Here is a 19,817-nt window from a genome sequence, read left to right as displayed (position 1 = left end):
TAAGAGGGGCACTGGAGTCAGCCAGCCCAGCCTGCTAGCCCAGCCAAAGTGGAGAGGAGTGGGGGACAAAAAAAAAAAAAAAAAAAAACGAGAAAATGAAACAAGAACAGCACAAAAGCAGCACCGAGATGGGGCTTCAGGCCAACAGCCAAAGGAAAGGTGAAAATCCGCAGAAACTACGTCACTGGAGCTACTTCTCAGGATCTACCTCTCCAGAAGTACTCACGAGGAAAAGCCAGCTCCCATCAAAAGTAGGAAAGGAAATGTAGGACTGAATGTGTTGTTAAAGTCTAAACCATGTTTCATAGGAGAGGCTTGGAATCCACAAGAACTCATCATCTGCTCTTGTAAGGGCTCAGTGTCTGGAAAAAAGGGTGCAACAGCATTCACTGCAGACTACAGCTTCACAGGGGCAGGCTAGGTAAGAGCTGAGATTGCCAAGTATAAAACATCCAAGCTCTCCTGAGGCCTAGCTGGCCTCTCAGGTGTGCCTGAGTCCCACTAATAAGAAGGAAAACCCTCAAATTCCCTCGGAATCTCACTCCCTGAACACAAGAGAGTGCTCTGCTGATAAACCTGACTGCATCAAATCAGACAGTAAACACCTTGTGTCCTGCTCCAAGTAACACTGCCACACATGCAAGTAGCAGTGATGATTTCTCTGGGGTTTTATCCCAACATCTGTAAGACATTCAGAATAACTGCAGCCTCAGCTGCCAGTCCCATGCTGGGCAACTCCAGGTCTTCCAGTCACGATTCCTCACTTTCTTACCCAGTGACGTGCCTGCTGCACACCAGGTCAGTGCCATGTAGGGCAGAACATTCATGCTCTTGCTTCTCACTCAGGTCAGGATTAGTGCCAGCAGCTATTTAAACCAGTTTCAGAGGAATCCAGAAAAGGTTTTCACCCCTTCAGGGTTATTCTGGCAGCAGATTTCCAAGCACACCGACCACCAGTGCAGTACTTCACTTTCGAACACGGCACTGTTGGCCCCTGTAGGGCTCCCTGTATATCACACTGTATGCGTTACAGCCATGCAGCCCCCATGTTACTTTTGTTATGAGCAAAAGGACAAGCATTTCTATTAAGGCATTTCTACAACATGTAGTATCAGCATTTCAAGACACTGCCCTTAAAATACCCAATTTACTTCACATAATATCCCCAACACTTCAATCTGCATGCTCAGGACCAGCAGAATTCACCTGTGGAAAACTCATGGAGGACCCAGCTGTGCATGCAGACCTGCCTGCCAAGGTGAACACATCCGACACTGACCATCTTGCATTCCCAAAACCCCTGGTTGCTAGAAACCAGCTTCACAGTTTTGCTCTGGAAGAGCCTGGGATGAAGAGCAATGGATTTTAACAACAGGAGTTAAGACAGCACAAGAGATTTTATTTTGCTTATTAAATACTTATACATACATATTATTTTGCCAAGGTGAGCAGCTCCAGAGAGGACGCTTCCAACACCAGAGCGACAGGAAACACCACGTGCAGGAGCCTCAGCTCTGAGCAGCGAGAGCCACCCAAGGATCCTCAAGCCCTTGCCTGGCCTTGTCCAGAAGCCAGCAGCTCCGCTGAGGTGAGCAGCCTGAGTGGGAGAAAACACAGGCCAGGAGCTCAGCGAGCAGGGCAGGCAGGGTGTGACATGGCAGTGCTGCCTACCAGGGGATCAGATCAGGGATGTTCCTGAGAGGCTGCCTGGTTTAGTAAGTCCTGCTGATTATTATCCACTTCTCAGGGTCCATGTGGGTGCCAGTGATATTGACAGCAGTAGCCTGGGAATCATTAAGGACTACAGAGCTCTGGGAAAGGTGGTTAGGGGCTCTGGAGCTTAGAGTTTTTTTTTATCAATCCTCCAGGTCAAAGGGGAGGACCCTGAAAAGGCCAGGCAGATTTGGCAGGTTAATAAATGGTTAGAAGGGTGGTACCATCGTCAGGGGTTTGGTTACTCAGAACATGGGACTTGAGTTGGGAGGCCAGATCTACTGAAGGTTGGTGAAGGTGGTCTGACAAAAGGGAAGAGCTGCTTTGGCAGGAGACTTGCCAGGCTGGTCAAGGCAGCTTTAAGCTGGATGTGTTGGTCAGGGGGGCATCATTCCATCCCAACACTCCCAAGTCAATTGCCAGCACCTTTAATAAATGCTTGAATCGATGCAGAGCTATTTCAGCCACTCCAGCCAATGAGTCAGCTTCATTCGTAGCTCAGCTCAGATGCCTCTATACAAACACCTGTAGTATCGGCAACAAGAGGAATAAGAGATGCATACATGGCTACAAGGATATGATATCATTGGCATCACAGAAACATTGTGGGATGGCTCCTATGATTGGAGTGTTGGAGTGGAAGGTTATAGGCTCTATAGGAAAGACAGATCCAGCCAGCAGGGAGTGGTAGTAGCTATTTATGTTAGCGATAGGCTGGAGAGTATGGATCTCTGTCTGGGGACAGGTGATGAGTCAACAGAGTTTGTGGGTCAGGGTCAAAGGGAGAACAGCAATGGGGAACATTACTGTGGGGATCTGTTACAGACCCCCTGATCAAGAGGACAAAGCGCTCTACAGACAGATAGGAGCAGCCTCATGCTCACAGGCCCTTGTCCTCCTGGGGGACTTGAACCATCCTAGTATCTGTTGGAAGGATGGTACAGCCTGGCACAAGCAATCCAGGAAATTCCTTGATTGTGTGGAAGATAACGTCCTCTTGCAAGTAACAGAAGAGCCAACAAGGAGAGGTGCCATGCCTGACCTCATGCTCACCAACAGGGATGGGCTGGTTGGAAATATGATGCTCCAGGACAGCCTTGGCTGTAGTGATCATGAGATGGTCGAATTTGAGATCCCCAGGACAGTGAGAAGAGAGTGCAGCAAGCTCACTGCCCTGGACTGCAAGAGAGCAGACTTTGGCCTCTTCAGGAACCTGCTTAGTAAAGCTCCATGGGATATAGCCCTAGAGGGCAGTGGGGCCCAAGACTGCTGGTTGATATTCAAGGATCACCTCCTCCAAGCTCAGAAGTTCTGCGTCCCAACTAGAAAGAAACGCAGCAGGAGGGCCAAGAGGCCTCCATGGATGAAGATGGAGCTGCTGAGGAAACTTAGAGGGGAAAAAAGAAGCTCATAAAAGGTGTAAGCAAGGACAGGCGGATTGGGAAGAATAGAGAGATGCTGTCCAGGAAGCTAGGGACCAGGTCAGGAAAGCTAAGAACCAGTTAGAATTACATCTGGCAAGGGATGTGAAAGGTAACAGGGAGGGCTTCTATACTCATGTAGCAAACAAAAGACAGACTAGGGATAATGTGGGCCCTCTCTGGAAGCTATCAGGAGAACTGGCTACAATGGATTTGGAGAAGGCTGAGGTTCTCAATGACTTCTTTGCCTCAGTCTCCACTGGCAAATGCTCTGACTACACTGCCCAAGTCTTGGAAGGCAGATGCAGGGACTGTGAGAATGAAGACCTTAGGCGCACTGTAGGAAATGATCAGGTTCAAGATCATTTTAAGAACCTGAATGTGCACGAGCAGAAAAAGGGAAATATAACTCCCATTTTCAAGAAGGGGAAAATGGAAGATGCAGGGAACTACACCCCAGTCAGTCTCACCTCTGCCTGGCAAAATCTTGGTTTAGTGTGACATGGTTTAGTGTGTGGCGTCCCTACTCATGGCAGAGGGGTTGGAACTACATGATCTTAAAGTCCTTTCCAAACCTAACCCCTATGATTCTATGATATAGAGGGAAAAGAAAATAAATACATCCACCCACAATACAAAGAACCATTTCCAAATTCATGTACTTTTCTTGCAAGGACTTCCTCTGACTGGGAGATCAGAGGCAGTCTGACCCCTCGGAAAGAGCTCCACCTGACAGGAGCTCTGTGGCGTCACTGTACATAATCAGTGCACTCCGTCCGACATTTAATGTAAACCAAAACAAGCAGTCATGTTTACTCATCCAAATCCCTGCCTCCCAGAGAAGCCACAGATACCTCTGCATATGTACAGTGTCTTTACTCCTGTATTGCCAGGACACTGGCTATTCTTACAGATTTCCAGGACATGCTCCCTCTGCAGCAAGAGCATCAGCCCATGTTATGCCGGTTGCCGTAGCCTCTTGGGTGTGTATCTTTCCAGTCATCCATGTTCCGAGCTTTCTCAAGAGTTTCCTCGTCATCCTCCTCCTCTTTTTTCTCCTGCTGCTGCTTCTGCAACTCTTCATCAGTTAGACCTGCTGAAGTCAAGAACATGAGTGAGGGGCAGTAGGACAGTGGAATATCCATTGTCAAGCTCTCAAAAGCCAGTCTGGACAAAACCAAGGAATTACCAAATGAGCAGTCTAGTAATCCAGTTATTCTCACAGCCTTATGAAGCCAGCTTTTACTCTTCCTCAGACAGCGGGAACACATCCCCATTCACCCTCCCTCTAAGAGACTTCCCAAGTTCTCCATTCCAATCTTTGCTTTGCTACTCCATACCTGGAGGCGTGCCCTGACCAGACACCACTCCTTGCCTTCTGCGCTGGTCGTACCAGTCATCCACAGTCATCACAGGCAGGCTGGGATAACCAGCACCAAACACTCTACAGGAAGAGACTGACAGTCAAAGAAGGCACTTGACATTGCTATGAACGAGCACAACCCTGCACAGAACTACTCTGTAATCCAATCTGTACTAACAATACAAGGCATGTTTTCAAAGAGGGCTTGAGAACATTTTTCTACAGCCTGGCCCTTCAGCAAGGCTTGCCAGTAACCCAGCCGTAACAGCATTTAGAGAGTTCACTCTGCTAATTTAGAGAGGTGAGGATTGTTCTATTCACAAATCACTTCGCCAGCCAAAGGAGTCTGTACAGCTTGCCAAAGAGGTCCCAAGAACTGAGTTAGGCACAGCTTGGCTAAACATATATGGAAGGCTCAGGGCAAATAATGTCAAAAGCATGACAAGAAATCTGGTTTCTATCATAACTTGTGCTTTAGCTGCCATATTCCTCACAAGAATCTCATGGTGTCAGAAAATACTAAGATCTGGATAACCTGTAAGGCTACAGAAAGCCTTACAGTTGAAAACCATACTACCATGACTGATTATTCTCTGGTAGGCATCACATCTTCCCAGCCCCACAGATCACTTATTTGAATTCACTGAAATATTCCAGAGTTTGCATTAGATTAAGAGATCACATGTGCTTTTCACTACTGGGCTCTTTATTTTAAGAGTGAAGAGCAATCCTCTTCTATCCCATAGAGGTTAGAGGGGCAGATAAACATTGCCTCTCCACAGCTTACCAACCAGCAAGCACATGGCCTATAAATTAAGCGTAATATCTGCTAAATACGATCTCCTCTGTCATCCCAATAGGAGGAAACAGCATCAGTCAAGACACTGAAGCATGCTGGTAACAGAAGAAATCAGAAAAAGTTCAAGAAATGCATTAGATGTTCCCCTCATCCACTACCCAGATGCAAAGCCTGAAAGTAACAACTGGTTTTCTGCATTTCAAAGAGTATCCGAGTCTTAACGTGAGGACAGAGCACTACCTCGTACTGCCTCTAAATAATCAGAAACCAACATACTTATTCTGCACAGCATCCCGGGTGAGAATGAAAGGCTTCATTGGAGGCCTGACTTGCCGAGAAGTACCGTGTGGTGGTGCTGAAGACTGAAGATGTAAACAATAGTCACAAAATAATCATGTAAACGAAAATCCCTTTCTCTGCTTCCCACCCCAAACAAGTCATTCCAGATCATGTAGAAGAGAAACACCTCTGCTGTCAGAGCAACATCCCAAGATAGACAATTCACACCTTAATCCAGTTTAAATCATGAGCTCCATCTGTGAACTGCTACAAATCACTTCCTTTTGTGCCTTTGTTACACCCGCTCTGATCAAAACAGAAAGCTGACAGAGCTAAGCCAGATCAGTTCAGATCAAAGCATGAAATACAGCTTATTTTTCCCAGGGATCAAACACAATACATTCTGAAGCAAACAGAGCTCATCATTCCCGATGATATCACCCAAGGCTCTACAGAGGAGCAGAGTTCTGCAACACCAGTAATGAACTGCTCAAACCAGCTGTGCCAACCAAGCTGGACTATGGTCTATGTCAACACATTATGATTTTTCATTTCTAGACGGACATTTCAGATCAGTAACAAAGCCCAGGAACACTATTCTACAGATGAACTGCAGGTCTATGAAAAACTTCCATCATTCAGAACAGGCATTTCTTTCTGTAACACCTGGACACCTTGTACATGAGAAGTATGGGTCTGAAAGAAATCACAAGGGTCTCTTTCAATTCACAAATGTAGTTACTTCTTTAGAGATAAGAGTCTGGCAGAAGACAGCAAAGGAGAGAAAAGCCTTTGCACACAGACTGATTCATCTCTGATACTCAGTGCTCTTATCATTCTGCAAAACATGACTGTCTAGAACACCGGGCAGGAATAGACAGTGACCAATTAAAAAAAAAAATCAGACACTACCCATTCAGAGTGAAAGCAAATCCCATCTGCTTGTGCTGTGATCGACCCAGCTCAAGAGAGATCACATACCTGTTTTGCTGTACCTCTGCTCCTCAATATGACGATTTCTTGGTCAACACTTTCAATTTCCTCCAGGCTGGTGTTGATCCACTTCTGGGTTTGTAGGATATAAAAAGCCCGTATCTGCTCCTCGTCTGCCTGCCCGCTGTCCACAGAATTTTTCATAGAGGCCAACCTGTTCTCCAGTTCCTTCTTCTGCTTATATCTGTCTCAAAGAAGAGAACTAAATCACTAAATTACCTTTCTATAACCCAGCCCCCATACTGTGATTTCTAAAACAATTTCCTGTTTCTTGAAATTCAGTCAAATGTAGCCAGAGAACCAACTCCTGCCTCAATTCAACTCCAACTTGCCTACCCTGTTTCATTGCTCTTCACAGACGTGCCAGCTGCTGCCCAGTTCTCCTCAGGGTATGCAAGTCCCAGACATTCATAAATCTCCTCATGTCTTTGACTAAGTTCTTGGTGTAAGGAGAACTCATTTAACAATTAAGACTCCTGTAGAAATAAAGCAGACTTACAGGAACATACCCATTAAGAGGCAGAGGAGCACTGGCAGCACAGGTGATACCAGTTGTCATTTACTGATGACCTCTAACGATGCATAAGCAGGGGGCACTGTGGGGATCCATCTCCCCACCTCATCTGATTGACAACAGATGGTTTTTGACAAATAAAAACTATAGGAATAAGAAGAGTTTCAATCTGCTTAAGAAAGGCTTTGAAAATGCACAGTTATATACCTACGGGCACCACCAAAACACTTTGTTCCCATCTACGCCATCACTTCCACCTGTCTACTCAAATTCAGACATTACATAGGATCTTTACTACTCTGTGTAAGAGGTTTAACATGATTTCATGTATTTAAAAGTAAAATTATATAAAAAGGGGAGGTTGTGATGAATTACTGTTGTAATTTAGCTATCTCCTGTCTATGAAAAGCAGCTTTAACATACTTTTAATGTATGGGTGCCTCTGCTAATATTTTTTTTTTCCCTCCTAAAAGTTGAGCAAACCTGGAAAATTTAACCTCCCAGGTACAATTCCACAAGCCTGGCAACATTTGTCTCCTAGAGAAAACAGTGAAGGAGCCAGCAAACAATGAGTTAATAAACTTATAAAAGCAATGTGATAGTTATATAGAGTTGCTTCTACATGACAGAAAGACTGAGCTTATATGGCAGATTAAAACACTCTTCTATTTCTGTCTTGGGTGTTTTTGTGTGCACAGGTACACAATACACTTCCAGGCTAAATCCTTCAGCTACATTGCTACCTGAACAATGGACAGTAACAAATAAGGACTGGACACCTACAGGAGCTGAAAGAACAAGGAGCCTGTAACAGGGCTTCTAAAACCCAAACCCACTCACAACTGCTCCACAAGCAGGCTGAAAAATACATCATAACTGGCCAGGCCCATCCTGCAGCACAGCAAACCGAAGGGATGATATAGGTCTATGTTTTTCACGCAGGCCATGTGTTTTACTGAAAACAAATAGAACTGCAAGGTGTCTCACCCTGAGCAAGTACCAACCTGCTTGTGACAGAACTCACAACGCAGGCACCTCCCATTTGCCTTCCAGGGGATGGAGTCACTGTACAGACAAACACCAGCCCACAGCAAGAGGGGACTTCAAGTGTAACCAAAGCCCAACCTGCAGCACTAACAAAGCTGGCCTGGAAGGAGATATTCAGCTCTGAAGAAGCTTTGCTGTACTGATCCCAAAGGTCCTGATGTGTTCTAGTATCCCAAACCCACCCCAGTTAGGTTAATATCTAGAACAGACATCGTATTTTTGTAGCCCTGCAGTTCAAACAGCTCTCCAGCCCAGCCTGGGCCTTTCGGTGCTACCAGAATTAGCAACAACTTGTCAAAATCCCCAGCTAAAGCATAACAAAGAGACATCAACCTCCTCTTTTTCAAAGATGTAATAAGCCCATTGGTAGGGAACTTCCAGCATGGGTGGCGTTATGCTCTTAGCAGCAATTAAAGCACCAGCCAGAAGAGCTTTCATGCAGCTCTTCAAAGACCAGAAACCAAAGGTATAAATGCACCTCCACGGTCACTGAATAATATGTGGTGCGTATCTTAACATGAATGCTTCTCAATCAAGTGTGTTCCGGTATCAAGGAGGGCGCTTCTTTCCTGGCAGCCCTTGTCTGTACAACCGCGCACTGCCCCAGGCTCTCCTCTGACATCGATTCCCAGAAGCCTTTAAACGCCACAAAACAAGAACCTACCTTTCAATTTTGGCTTGCCTGCTCGACGCCATGGCCACCAGTTTGTCCTGGATGGCAGCAGGGCTCCTCCGGGGCGGGCTCCTGTCACCCTCCTCTGCCGGGGGGCTGGTGGCGGGGGGCAGGTGGAAGCTGCCCAGCCCGTAGCTCTTGCAGAGCTTGAGGAAGCTCCAGAAGAGGGCCCGGGCGCTCTCCAGGTGCTCCAGCCTCTTGCTCAGGTCCACCTGCTTCAGCGTCATGGCCCCCAGCAAGGCGGGCAGCAGCAGGTACTTCAGATCAGCCGAGGCGACCTCCTCCAGATCCTCGTTCTCACTGCAAGGGCAGAGACGAGCCTCACGATCCCGTTCCCTCTCCACCTGAGCGTGGCCAAGCCCCGAAGGATGGAAGACCCTCGCCCCGTCTCATTGAGCGCTCCCAGGCTCACCCCTCCTCTCCGCTCACCTGAACAGGTCCAGCTGCGTCACCATGGCGTTCGCCCGCCACAGGACGTCCAGCCCCTGCCGCACCTTATCCTGCACAGCCGGGCTCCCCGAGGACGGCGCGGTGTCGGTCTCCAACTCCTCCCAGAGCCGCCAGCCCAGCGCCAGCAGCTCCGCCAGCTTCTGCCCCTCCTCAGCACCCTCCGCCATGTTGAGTGGGAACCGGCTACCAACAAATCCCTTCCGGCGGTTACGAGCGACCCCGCCCCGCCCGCCATCTTGTGAGGGCAGGGCGAGAGTGCCGCCATCTTGGTGAGGGCACAGCGAGGGTGCCGCCATCTTGGCAGCTGCTGGTCAGCTGCGCCGGGCGCTCCCCGACTTTGAACTGCTTGCTTAGCTACTTCTCACTGTATCTTCGACATTTAAAAGCGAATAAGGCAGGCAATGGTTAAAGCTGGGGTTTTACGATGCGATAAACAAGCAAATAAAGATAAACTGACCGAGGGGAGAATTAGCTTAGACACTAGGAAGTTGTTCTTCCCTGTGAGGGTGCTGAGGCGCTGGCACAGGGTGCCCAGAGGAGCTGTGGCTGCCCCATCCCTGGCAGTGCTCAAGGCCAGGTTGGACACAGGGGCTTGGAGCAAGCTGCTCTATGGAAGGGGTCCCTGCCCATGGCAGGGGTTGAAGCTGGATGAGCTTGAAGGTCCTTTCCAGCACAAACAGTTCTGTGATCGTTTCTATGATGTTGGTCCCTTAGAAACACAGGAATTTGACCTGCATGTGAGAAATGTAATAGTAATTCAGGGCCTGCTGGAAGCACTCAGACTCCAAGAATGAATCGGTTTACTCTTGTTTTCTTCATACCTACTGAGACAGATCAATAAGAAGTCACTCGTAAGAACTAGAAGAGCTGTGGGTTTAGATGCTCGCTCAATGTGGCCTGAGTATCCCTCAGTGCTGTGACTCTCCTGTCTCCCGGTAATGGGAGGTATGGCAAGAGCTGACTGTCATCCTGTGCTGCTCCGGGGCGCCAGGCGGGAGGTAAACAGCAGCGCTGTGTCCAGCAGTGTGGTAAGTAATGGGTATTATGATTGTAAGTGCACTGGGGCCAGGAATCTACAGCCTTTTGATCTCCACTAGCATGCTTTGGCATACCCAGCAATTGCAACCAGCTCACTTCCATCAGAGCAATACCCCTCGCAACACAGCACATTTCACCTTCATATGTATTAGTTAAAAGCTACAGCACACCAATCACATCATCACCCTCTGTAACCACAAAGATTCAACACTTCGGCAGCACGTGTAAGGATCAGAGCAAAAGAGACTGCTGGAGTGAACTCCTCTGCAGTGTTATCCTTAGTGTCACGCAGAGACTGTCGGAGCACCTCCCAGATCACCCTCCCATAGGATATCTATAATCTTTAGCAAACATCTCCTTAGGGTGTTCTCCTCAGAGACCTCCACCTCTCTGAGGGGCTCACAGGCTTGCTTTCCAGGTAATTGTGAATAGGGTGATGATGGAGCAGTGTATCTCAGCTGCCCTCTCCTGCCCTCAAAACTAGGGGTGGTGGGAGCGGAGGTAGTTTTGACCCAGGTTGTTGGAGGCAGCATAGGGCAGGCCTTGAGCAGCACAAGGCAGGCCTTGAGCAGCACATTACTGCGACTCACCAGGGACTCACCAAGAGAATCGGAAACCCCTGTGAGGACTGGTTTCCTGTGAGCTGGAGAAGGCTTTCCCTCTAAGACCCAAGTGGGTTAGCAGGTTGGAAGCTCCTGAATCTCCTTGCTAGGAGCTAGTCAGTCCTGTTTTTGTCTGCTGACCCAAGTGTTCAAGAATAGGTTTCATTTATACCTTGGGAGGATGAAATGAGTAAGGGTTAGTGACCAGATTTCCTTGCAGCCTGCTCTTCAGGCCCACCACAGCAAACTGCACACACCCACATTGTGTTGTTCTCCTCCTGCCTGAGGTCCACCTGGCAGGAAATGGGTTTTTGAGCTGCCCTTTCTAATTACAGAGTTAATGTTCTCAACACAAGGGAAAAATAAATGCTTCTTTGGAAGGCATAATCTCCAGCAAGTCCCTGTTGACACCACAATGGGCCTCAAGCTGGAGGCTACAGGAATAGTAGGTGTGATTAGTCCCACTGCATGTGAAAAGGGGGAGTTCCCAAAGCACTGGCAAGCTGGGACGAGTCCCACTCCCCAGGTCTGCCAGATGTCTTGGTGAGGAAGGTGGGAGATGCTCACCTACAGTGGTCATGGGCATAGGGACGGAAATGCTGGGACCGGATGGAGGTGAGGCCCTGGCCATAGAAGACACAGGGAGCGAAGCCCATCATCTTTTGGAAGCACTGCTGCTCCTCATCCAGCTTCCCTCCTCAAAGACCAGCTGGCGAAAGAGGTCATTCTCCCCAAAGGAGAAGGAGGGGGCAAGCTGGGCCCCTGCAGTGCTCAGGGACCCTCTGAGGGACCCCGCAAGGGACTCGGCGTTGTGGGACCGTGCAAGGGACAGAGCAAGAGCTCCCCCTGCTGCGGCAGAGTTCCCAGAGTGGTGGGGTCCCCAGGGACAGGCAGGGAGCAGGCAGGGAGCAGGCAGAGCACAGAGGCCATTAGGCCCGGGCTTCCCCAGATGGGACTGGGGAACCCCCCCGAGCTCCCTGCCCATATCCTGGGTATCCTGCTGCGAGGGCCAGGGTGCTGCAAGCAGGGTGCGCAGGGTGGCCTGGATGCTGGCACGGTTCCCTGTGGGGAGAGACACTGCACCCAGCCCAGAGCAGCACGCGCTGGACCAAAGCTGCTCCACTGGGCTGGCAGGGGGTGAATCCAGGGGTACCTGTGGCTGCCAGGGCTTTGGGGGGGAGCAGTGAGGTGGGAGGTAGGATGGAAAGGATGAAGCAGTGTTGCGGTTTAAGCCCAGGCTGTAAGTCAGCCACGCAGCCCTCTCACTCACTTCCCCGCTTTCTTCCCCACCCCGCACCCGGGGCGATGGGAAGGAGAATCGAAAGAATGTGATTCCCATGGGCTGAGATAAGAACAGCCCAGTAACTAAGGTATAACACAAACCCCTACTGCTACCACCAATAATAATAATGATAAAGGAAATAACAAGGGAGGAGAATACGATACCACCCTTTGATACGCAGCCTGACCAAGCAGTGAACTAGCCCTTCTGGGTAAATCCCAGTTTACACCCTGGGCATGCCGTGCTGTGGTATGGAATACCTCTTTGGCTAGTTTGGGTCAGGTGTCCTGTCTCTGCTTCCTCCCGGCTTTCCCCTCCTCCCTGGCAGAGCATGAGACTCACAAAGTCCTTGGTCAGACCAAACATTTGAGCAGTAACTAAAACCATCAGTGTTATCAGTGCTGTTCCCAGGCCGAAAGTCAAAAAAACAGCACTGCACCAGCTACTAAGAACGAGAAAAAATGACTGCTACTGCTGAATGCAGGAGAGGAGGGATGGGATGGAGGATGCTCATCCCCAGAGAGCTCTGGACCATGCCGGCTGCTCTCAGAACAGCCTTGTGCCGAGCAGGGGGCAGGCTGGGCACCCCTGGGCCCAAACATGTCCATGAGCTTGGGTGCAGCACTGAGCAGAGTGCAGAGGCACAGCCCACACTGCGCCCAGCTCCCCAAAGGCCAGGACCTTTCCCGTGTTCAGGCTCACAGAGGTTTCGTGTCTTTCCCAGCTGGTGCAGCGGGGAGGTGCAGGGCAGGGTCCAACCCCAGCAAGCGCCAAGGACTGCGGCCGGGCACCAAGCAGCGTGGCCGAGGCTGGCTGTCCCCACAGCCGTCCCCGTGGAGCCTTGCCTGCGGCAAGGGACAGTCTGGCAGCCGCACAGCTCCACTCCCCCCACTGCCCCCTTCCCTCCAGCCAACCTTGGTGAACCATTAACTGCCCCAGGCCAGGAGCCAGGATCCAAACTCCATGCACGGCCCCATCCCTCCTCCCCAAAACCAGCCCGAGGTGCCTGTTCTGCCCACACACCGCTCCTGGCCAAAGGTCCACTGTGCCCGAGACCACCCGGCACAGCCACTGCTGCAAGTGTGAGCGAGCTACCTCTGGTGTCACAAGAGCCTTGTTTTCTTGGGAAAACAATCCAAAACCAGCATGTTGGCTGAGACAGGAGCAGGCCTGTTCTCCAGTTCCTTCTTCTGCTTTTATCTGTCTCAAAAGAGAATTGACCAATTAAAAAATCAGACACTGCCCATTCAGAGTGAAAGCAAATCCCATCTGCTTGTGCTGTGATCGACCCAGCTCAAGAGAGATCACATACCTGTTTTGCTGTACCTCTGCTCCTCAATATGACTGTTTTTTCATCAATTCTCTCAATTTCTTCCAGGGTGCTGTGGATCCATTTCTGGGATTGTAGGATGTAAAATTCCCCTATCTGCTCCTCATCTGCTTGCCCACTGTCCACAGAATTTTTCATAGAGGCCAACCTGTTCTCCAGTTCCTTCTTCTGCTTATATCTGTCTCAAAGAAGAGAACTAAATCACTAAATTACCTTTCTATAACCCGGCCCCCATACCGTGATTTCTAAAACAATTTCCTGTTTCTTGAAATTCAGTCAAATGTAGCCAGAGAACCAACTCCTGCCTCAATTCAACTCCAACTTGCCTACCCTGTTTCAGTGCTCTTCACAGACGTGCCAGCTGCTGCCCAGTTCTCCTCAGGGTATGCAAGTCCCAGACATTCATAAATCTCCTCATGTCTTTGACTAAGTTCTTGGTGTAAGGAGAACTCATTTAACAATTAAGACTCCTGTAGAAATAAAGCAGACTTACAGGAACATACCCATTAAGAGGCAGAGGAGCACTGGCAGCACAGGTGATAGCAGTTGTCATTTACTGATGACCTCTAATGATGCATAAGCAGGAGGCACTGTGGGGATCCATCTCCCCACCTCATCTGATTGACAACAGATGGTTTTTGACAAATAAAAACTATAGGAATCAGAAGAGTTTCAATCTGCTTAAGAAAGGCTTTGAAAATGCACAGTTATACACCTACGGGCACCACCAAAACACTTTGTTCCCATCTACGCCATCACTTCCACCTGTCTACTCAAATTCAGATGTTATGTAGGATCTTTATTACTCTGTGTAAGTATCCACACTTCAAGACATTGCCCTTAAAATACCTGATCTACTTCACATAAAAATATCCCCAACACTTCAGTCTACAGGCTCAGGAACAGTAGGATGTGCCTGTGGAAAGCTCATGGAGCACCCAGCTGTGCAGTCTTCCCTGCCAAGGTGAATGCATCTGACATTGCCCATCTTGCATCCCCAACACCACTGGTTGCTAGAAACCAGCTTTACAGATTTGCTTTGGAAGAGCCTGGGATGAAGATCTAGGGATTTTCACAGCAGGAACTAGGCAGCACAAGAGATTTTATTTTGCTTACTAAATACTTATATATACATATTATTTTGCCGAGGTGAGCAGCTTCAGAGAGGACGCTTCCAACACCAGAGCGAGGGAAACACCGCGTGCAGGAGCCTCAGTTCTGGGCAGCGGGAGCCGCCCAGGGAGCCTCAAGCCCTCGCCTGGCCTTGCGCAGGACCGGGCAGCTCCCCGGAGGCGAGCAGCCTGAGCGGGTGAAACCCAGGCCAGGAGCGCGGCGAGTAGGGCGGCAGCGGGCTCCGGCAGGCAGGCGGATGGTGAGCACCCGACCCAGGGACAGGACCCGGGCTGGGAGCTCTGCTCTGGCTGCCCCGGCGGGGGCAGCGTCGGCACCAGACAGAGCCAGTGAGAGGGGAGGCTGCAGCGCAGAGCTCGGGGTGTAGAGGGTGCCTGCACTGGTCTGGTGAGGGGAGGGAGCTCAACGGGCAGGGCTGCACTCGGTGCTCCCTGGTGGAGGTCCTCCTGCAGCAGGAGCTGCGATGTGGGTTGCTGTCAATAGGCCGAAAGATGACTGCTTCCTCCAGGCCCAGACTGTGCAGGGGCCTTAAGTGTCCATCCTAGTGCATGCAGAAGAAAGAGGAGGGCATTAACCCGGGAAGCTAGGAGCTAATAACAAACAAACACAACAAAAAAGGAGGAAGAGGACAATTAAAAGCAAGGGTCTTCCTCTAAAATCTGATGTCCCCACTCAGAGCCGCTTCCCAGCACTGCAGAGGGCTAACGAGGAAACACACACTGCACCAAATGCACAACCTGCTGATGCACCAGTAAAGAAGATCACTGCTGATGCCTCCAGGAGAAAGGAGAGGGTCACAGCAGTAGGTGACTCTGAAAGGCACAGACGCACCCATCTGTTGGCCTGACCCAGTCTTGAAGGAGGTGTGTTGCCTATCAGGGGCTCGGATCAGGGATGTTCCTGAGAGGCTGCCTTGTTTAGTAAGTCTTGCTGGCTATTATCCACTTCTCAGGGTCCATGTGGGTGCCAGTGATATTGACAGCAGTAGCCTGGGAATCATTAAGAAGGACTACAGAGCCCTGGGAAAAGTGGTTAGGGGCTCTGGAGCTCAGACAGTATTTTTTCATTGATCCTCCAGGTCAAAGGGGAGGACCCTGAAAAGGCCAGGCAGATTTGGCAGGTTAATAAATGGTTAGAAGGGTGGTACCATCGTCAGGGGTTTGGTTACTCAGAACATGGGACTTGAGTTGGGAGGCCAGATCTACTGAAGGTTGGTGAAGCTGGTCTGACAAAAGAGCTGCTTTGGCAGGAGTCTTGCCAGGCTGGTCAAGGCAGCTTTAAGCTGGATGTGTTGGTCAGGGGGGCATCATTCCATCCCAACACTCCCAAGTCAATTGCCAGCACCTTTAATAAATGCTTAAATCGATGCAGAGCTATTTCAGCCACTCTAGCCGATGAGCCGGCTTATTTTGAAGCTCAGCTCAGATGATTCTATAAAAACCCCTGTAGTATGGGGAATAAACAAGAGGAATAAGAGATGTGTACACAGTTACAGGGATATCATTAGCATCACAGAAACTGCCTCTAAATAATCAGAATCCAACATACTCATTCTGCAAAGCATCCCGGGTGAGAATGAAAGGTTTCAGTGGAGGCCTGACTTGCCGAGAAGTACCATGTGTTGGTGAAAGGATAAGGCAGGTCTGGAGCCAAAGTGATGATACAGGCCCAGTTGGGAAAATGTTTTTCACGCAGGCCATGTGCTTTACTGAAAACAAATAGAACTGCAAGGTGTCTCACCCTGAGCAAGTACCAACCTGCCTGTGACAGAACTCACAACGCAGGCACCTCCCATTTGCCTTCCAGGGGGTGGAGTCGCGGTACAAACACCAGCCCACAGCAAGAGGGGACTTCAAGTGTAACCAAAGCCCAACCTGCAGCACTAACAAAGCTGGCCTGGAAGGAGGTATTCAGCTCTGAAGAGGCTTTGCTGTGCTGATCCCAAAGGTCCTGATGTGTTCTAGTATCCCAAACCCACCTCAGTTAGGTTAATATCTAGAACAGACATCGTATTTTTGTAGCCCTGCAGTTCAAACAGCTCTCCAGCCCAGCCTGGGCCTTTCAGTGCTACCAGAATTAGCAACAACTTGTCAAAATCCCCAGCTAAAGCATAACAAAGAGGCATCAACCTCTTCTTTTTCAAAGACGTAATAAACCCATTGGTAGGGAACTTCCAGCATGGGTGGCGTTATGCTCTTAGCAGCAATTAAAGCACCAGCCAGAAGAGCTTTCATGCAGCTCTTCAAAGACCAGAAACCAAAGGTATAAATGCACCTCCACAGTCACTGAATAATATGTGGTGCGTATCTTAACATGAATGCTTCTCAATCAAGTGTGTTCCGGTATCAAGGAGGGCGCTTCTTTCCTGGCAGCCCTTGTCTGTACAACCGCGCACTGCCCCAGGCTCTCCTCTGACATCGATTCCCAGAAGCCTTTAAACGCCACAAAACAAGAACCTACCTTTCAATTTTGGCTTGCCTGCTCGACGCCATGGCCACCAGTTTGTCCTGGATGGCAGCAGGGCTCCTCCGGGGCGGGCTCCTGTCACCCTCCTCTGCCGGGGGGCTGGTGGCGGGGGGCAGGTGGAAGCTGCCCAGCCCGTAGCTCTTGCAGAGCTTGAGGAAGCTCCAGAAGAGGGCCCGGGCGCTCTCCAGGTGCTCCAGCCTCTTGCTCAGGTCCACCTGCTTCAGCGTCATGGCCCCCAGCAAGGCGGGCAGCAGCAGGTACTTCAGATCGGCTGAGGCGACCTCCTCCAGATCCTCATTCTCACTGCAAGGGCAGAGACGAGCCTGACGATCGCATTCCCTCTCCACTTGAGCGCGGCCAAGCCCCGAAGGATGGAAGACTCTCGCCTTGCCTCGCCTCATTGGGTGCAAAAGAGACTGCTGGAGTGAGCTCCGCAGTGTTATCTTTAGTGTCACGCAGAGACTGTCAGAGCACTTCATAGATTACCCTCCCATAGGATATCTATAATCTTTAGCAAACATCTCCTTAGGGTGTTCTCCTCAGAGACCTCCACCTCTCTGAGGGGCTCACAGGCTTGCTTTCCAGGTAATTGTGAATAGGGTGATGATGGAGCAGTGTATCTCAGCTGCCCTCTCCTGCCCTCAAAACTAGGGGTGGTGGGAGCAGAGGTAGTTTTGACCCAGGTTGTTGGAGGCAGCATAGGGCAGGCCTTGAGCAGCACAAGGCAGGCCTTGAGCAGCACATTACTGTGACTCACCAAGAGAATAGGAAATCCCTGTGAGGACTGGTTTCCTGTGAGCTGGAGAAGGCTTTCCCTCTAAGACCCAAGTGGGTTAGCAGGTTGGAAGCTCCTGAATCTCCTTGCTAGGAGCTAGTCAGTCCTGTTTTTGTCTGCTGTCCCAAGTGTTCAAGAATAGGTTTCATTTATACCTTGGGAGGATGAAATGAGTAAGGGTAAGGGACCAGATTTCCTTGCAGCCTGCTCTTCTGCACACACCCACATGTGTTGTTCTCTTCCTGTGCGAGGTCCACTTGGCAGGACATAGGTTTTTGAGCTGCCCTTTCTAATTACAGAGTTAATGTTCTCAACACATGGGAAAAATAAATGCTTTTTTGGAAGGCATAATTACCCAGTAAGTCCGTATTGACACCACAATAAGCCTCAAGCTGGAAACTACAGGAATAGTAGGTGTGATTAGTCCCACTGCATATGAAAAAGGGGAGTTCTGAAAGCATTGGCAAGCTGGGACCGGTCTCTCCCATTCCCAGGTCTGCCAGATGTCTTGGTGAGGTAGGTTTTGGGCATGAAGTCAATGTCTAGGGATCAGCCTCAGCTTCTGGACAGTTCTTACATTTCCATCTCCAGACACGAAACGTGCCTGTGTGCTTTTCATTATATAGATAGTGAAATCTACCACCACGGTATATTGCATTTGATGCACATGTGTAGAACATCTGGCCATGTACATCCAGAAGGCCTCTCTGGTGCTTCGCAGGAGCTCCAGCATGTTAGATGTACATCAGTCTTCCTGGAAGGTGTTAGAGCTTCTGCATGCTGTCCTACAGCACTCAATTGTGACTCCAGCGCTACTCCAGCCAGACTGAAGGATGCTTGGAAATTCCTTATTCCACCACACAGCACATGCATAGTGGTCACAGCCAGCATATATGCAAGATGAGAAAGTACTTAAAATCTGTAGGGCCCCAGTTCCAGGCTAGTGGGAGGATGCTTCTGGGAACGCCCACTTGGATGGCAAACCCAGGGTGGCTTGTGGTCCCACATCAGCTTCTGCTCTGGGGAGGAGACTGTTCTGCAGCTCCCTCCCTGCCTTAACTCACCTTCTGATGGACCTCACAGGCAGCATCTCCAGGAATGCACAAAGGGAAGATGCTACTATTGAGTGATTCAGCAATGTATCCAGGGCACCTTGGTGTCATGGGATTCCTCCACTCTGATTGAGCAACTTGCTGAAATACAGGGTTCAGAGATGGAAGGTATGCCAGCCCGGCCAGCCTAGGGGAAGGGATGGAGATCTGCTTCCCCTCTGAACCTCACGCAGCCATTGCTGCATCTCCCCTCCAAGCTATGCCCAAAAGCCCTCCATCAGCAGCATATTTCCTCCTCTGGTCTTATGACCCTTTTTCACCTATGCTGATTTGTCCTTATAGATCCCTATAAGGACAATCCCTATTATTAATTGTCATCCTTGGGGCATCATGTTGTAGCTGAACACCCCAGAAATAAAGGAGAACAGAGATGCAAGGGGTTTTCATTATATATAAACTGTTCTCATGTTTGTGTCTTGTGTACGTGTAGGCACCAAGCATATCAAAGGTCAAAGCAACATCCCCCATATATTTACAGTAGTACAGATGTTGATTAAGAGCTGAGCCCTCAGGCTATGGCCCCATCTCACACCTCTTTCTTGTTCTGGCTCAGCTTCCTTTGTGAAGAGCACAGGCAAAAAGCAGGTGGAGGTCCTGACGCATGGTCTGGTTCAAGCTGCAATCCGAGGCTGTGGGGAAGAAATATTACACAGAACAGCCCTTGAACACAGAGTCATTCCTCCTCCAAAATGCTTACTTTATTACCAGCAGTTTGCTGCCCTTGCTCAGATTATCCTCCTGGAATAAGTTAAGCAGCATCCCTTGAGGATTAAAGAAATAAAAGGGAAAAAACCCCAAACAAACCAGCAGCAAACTCTGCTCTTTAGCA

At 49.6% G+C, this 19,817-nt stretch overlaps 2 protein-coding genes across 4 annotated transcripts; both read right to left on the bottom strand.

Moving 5' to 3' along the window:
• Positions 1 to 1,378: 1,378 nt before the first annotated feature.
• IGBP1 (immunoglobulin binding protein 1) lies at positions 1,379 to 9,571 on the bottom strand. Of its 3 annotated transcripts, XM_065689634.1 has the most exons (7): positions 9,232 to 9,571; positions 8,794 to 9,102; positions 6,557 to 6,752; positions 5,573 to 5,658; positions 4,475 to 4,578; positions 4,046 to 4,230; positions 1,379 to 1,597 (listed from the first exon to the last, which is right to left on the bottom strand). In XM_065689634.1, exons 1-6 carry the CDS (start codon positions 9,546 to 9,548, stop codon positions 4,082 to 4,084), a joined length of 1,161 nt encoding a protein of 386 aa, XP_065545706.1. In that variant the 5' UTR covers positions 9,549 to 9,571; the 3' UTR covers positions 1,379 to 1,597; positions 4,046 to 4,081. The 3 variants fall into 3 exon arrangements, with proteins under 3 accessions (XP_065545706.1, XP_065545705.1, XP_065545707.1); XM_065689633.1 differs by having other exon boundaries at positions 1,379 to 4,230; XM_065689635.1 differs by having other exon boundaries at positions 1,379 to 4,227.
• Positions 9,572 to 11,238: 1,667 nt separating this feature from the next.
• Positions 11,239 to 17,502, bottom strand: LOC136019570 (immunoglobulin-binding protein 1b-like). Its single transcript, XM_065689890.1, has 5 exons — positions 17,096 to 17,502; positions 13,487 to 13,682; positions 13,089 to 13,374; positions 11,460 to 11,589; positions 11,239 to 11,356 (listed from the first exon to the last, which is right to left on the bottom strand). Exons 1-5 carry the CDS (start codon positions 17,500 to 17,502, stop codon positions 11,239 to 11,241), a joined length of 1,137 nt encoding a protein of 378 aa, XP_065545962.1.
• Between the last annotated feature and the right edge of the window lie 2,315 nt (positions 17,503 to 19,817).

This window comes from Lathamus discolor, chromosome 9 (assembly GCF_037157495.1).
Source record: "Lathamus discolor isolate bLatDis1 chromosome 9, bLatDis1.hap1, whole genome shotgun sequence".
NCBI classification, from domain to species: domain Eukaryota; kingdom Metazoa; phylum Chordata; class Aves; order Psittaciformes; family Psittacidae; genus Lathamus; species Lathamus discolor.
Note: the sequence above shows the minus strand (reverse complement) of the source record. Positions and strands in the feature narration are given on the sequence as shown.

Excerpts from the sequence above, each read along its gene's own strand:
- IGBP1 (XM_065689633.1), bottom strand. The coding sequence starts at position 9,548 with ATGGCGGCACCCTCGCTGTGCCCTCACCAAGATGGCGGCACTCTCGCC. Across the intron at positions 5,659-6,556 it reads GCAGAGGTACAGCAAAACAG|TCTTCAGCACCACCACACGG; the intron begins GTATGTGATCTC and ends TTACATCTTCAG. Across the intron at positions 4,579-5,572 it reads CGGGATGCTGTGCAGAATAA|AGTGTTTGGTGCTGGTTATC; the intron begins GTATGTTGGTTT and ends CTCTTCCTGTAG.
- LOC136019570 (XM_065689890.1), bottom strand. The coding sequence starts at position 17,502 with ATGAGGCGAGGCAAGGCGAGAGTCTTCCATCCTTCGGGGCTTGGCCGC. Across the intron at positions 11,590-13,088 it reads GCAGTTAATGGTTCACCAAG|GAGGGAAGCTGGATGAGGAG; the intron begins GTTGGCTGGAGG and ends CTGGTCTTTGAG. Across the intron at positions 11,357-11,459 it reads TATGCCCATGACCACTGTAG|TGGGACTAATCACACCTACT; the intron begins GTGAGCATCTCC and ends TTTCACATGCAG.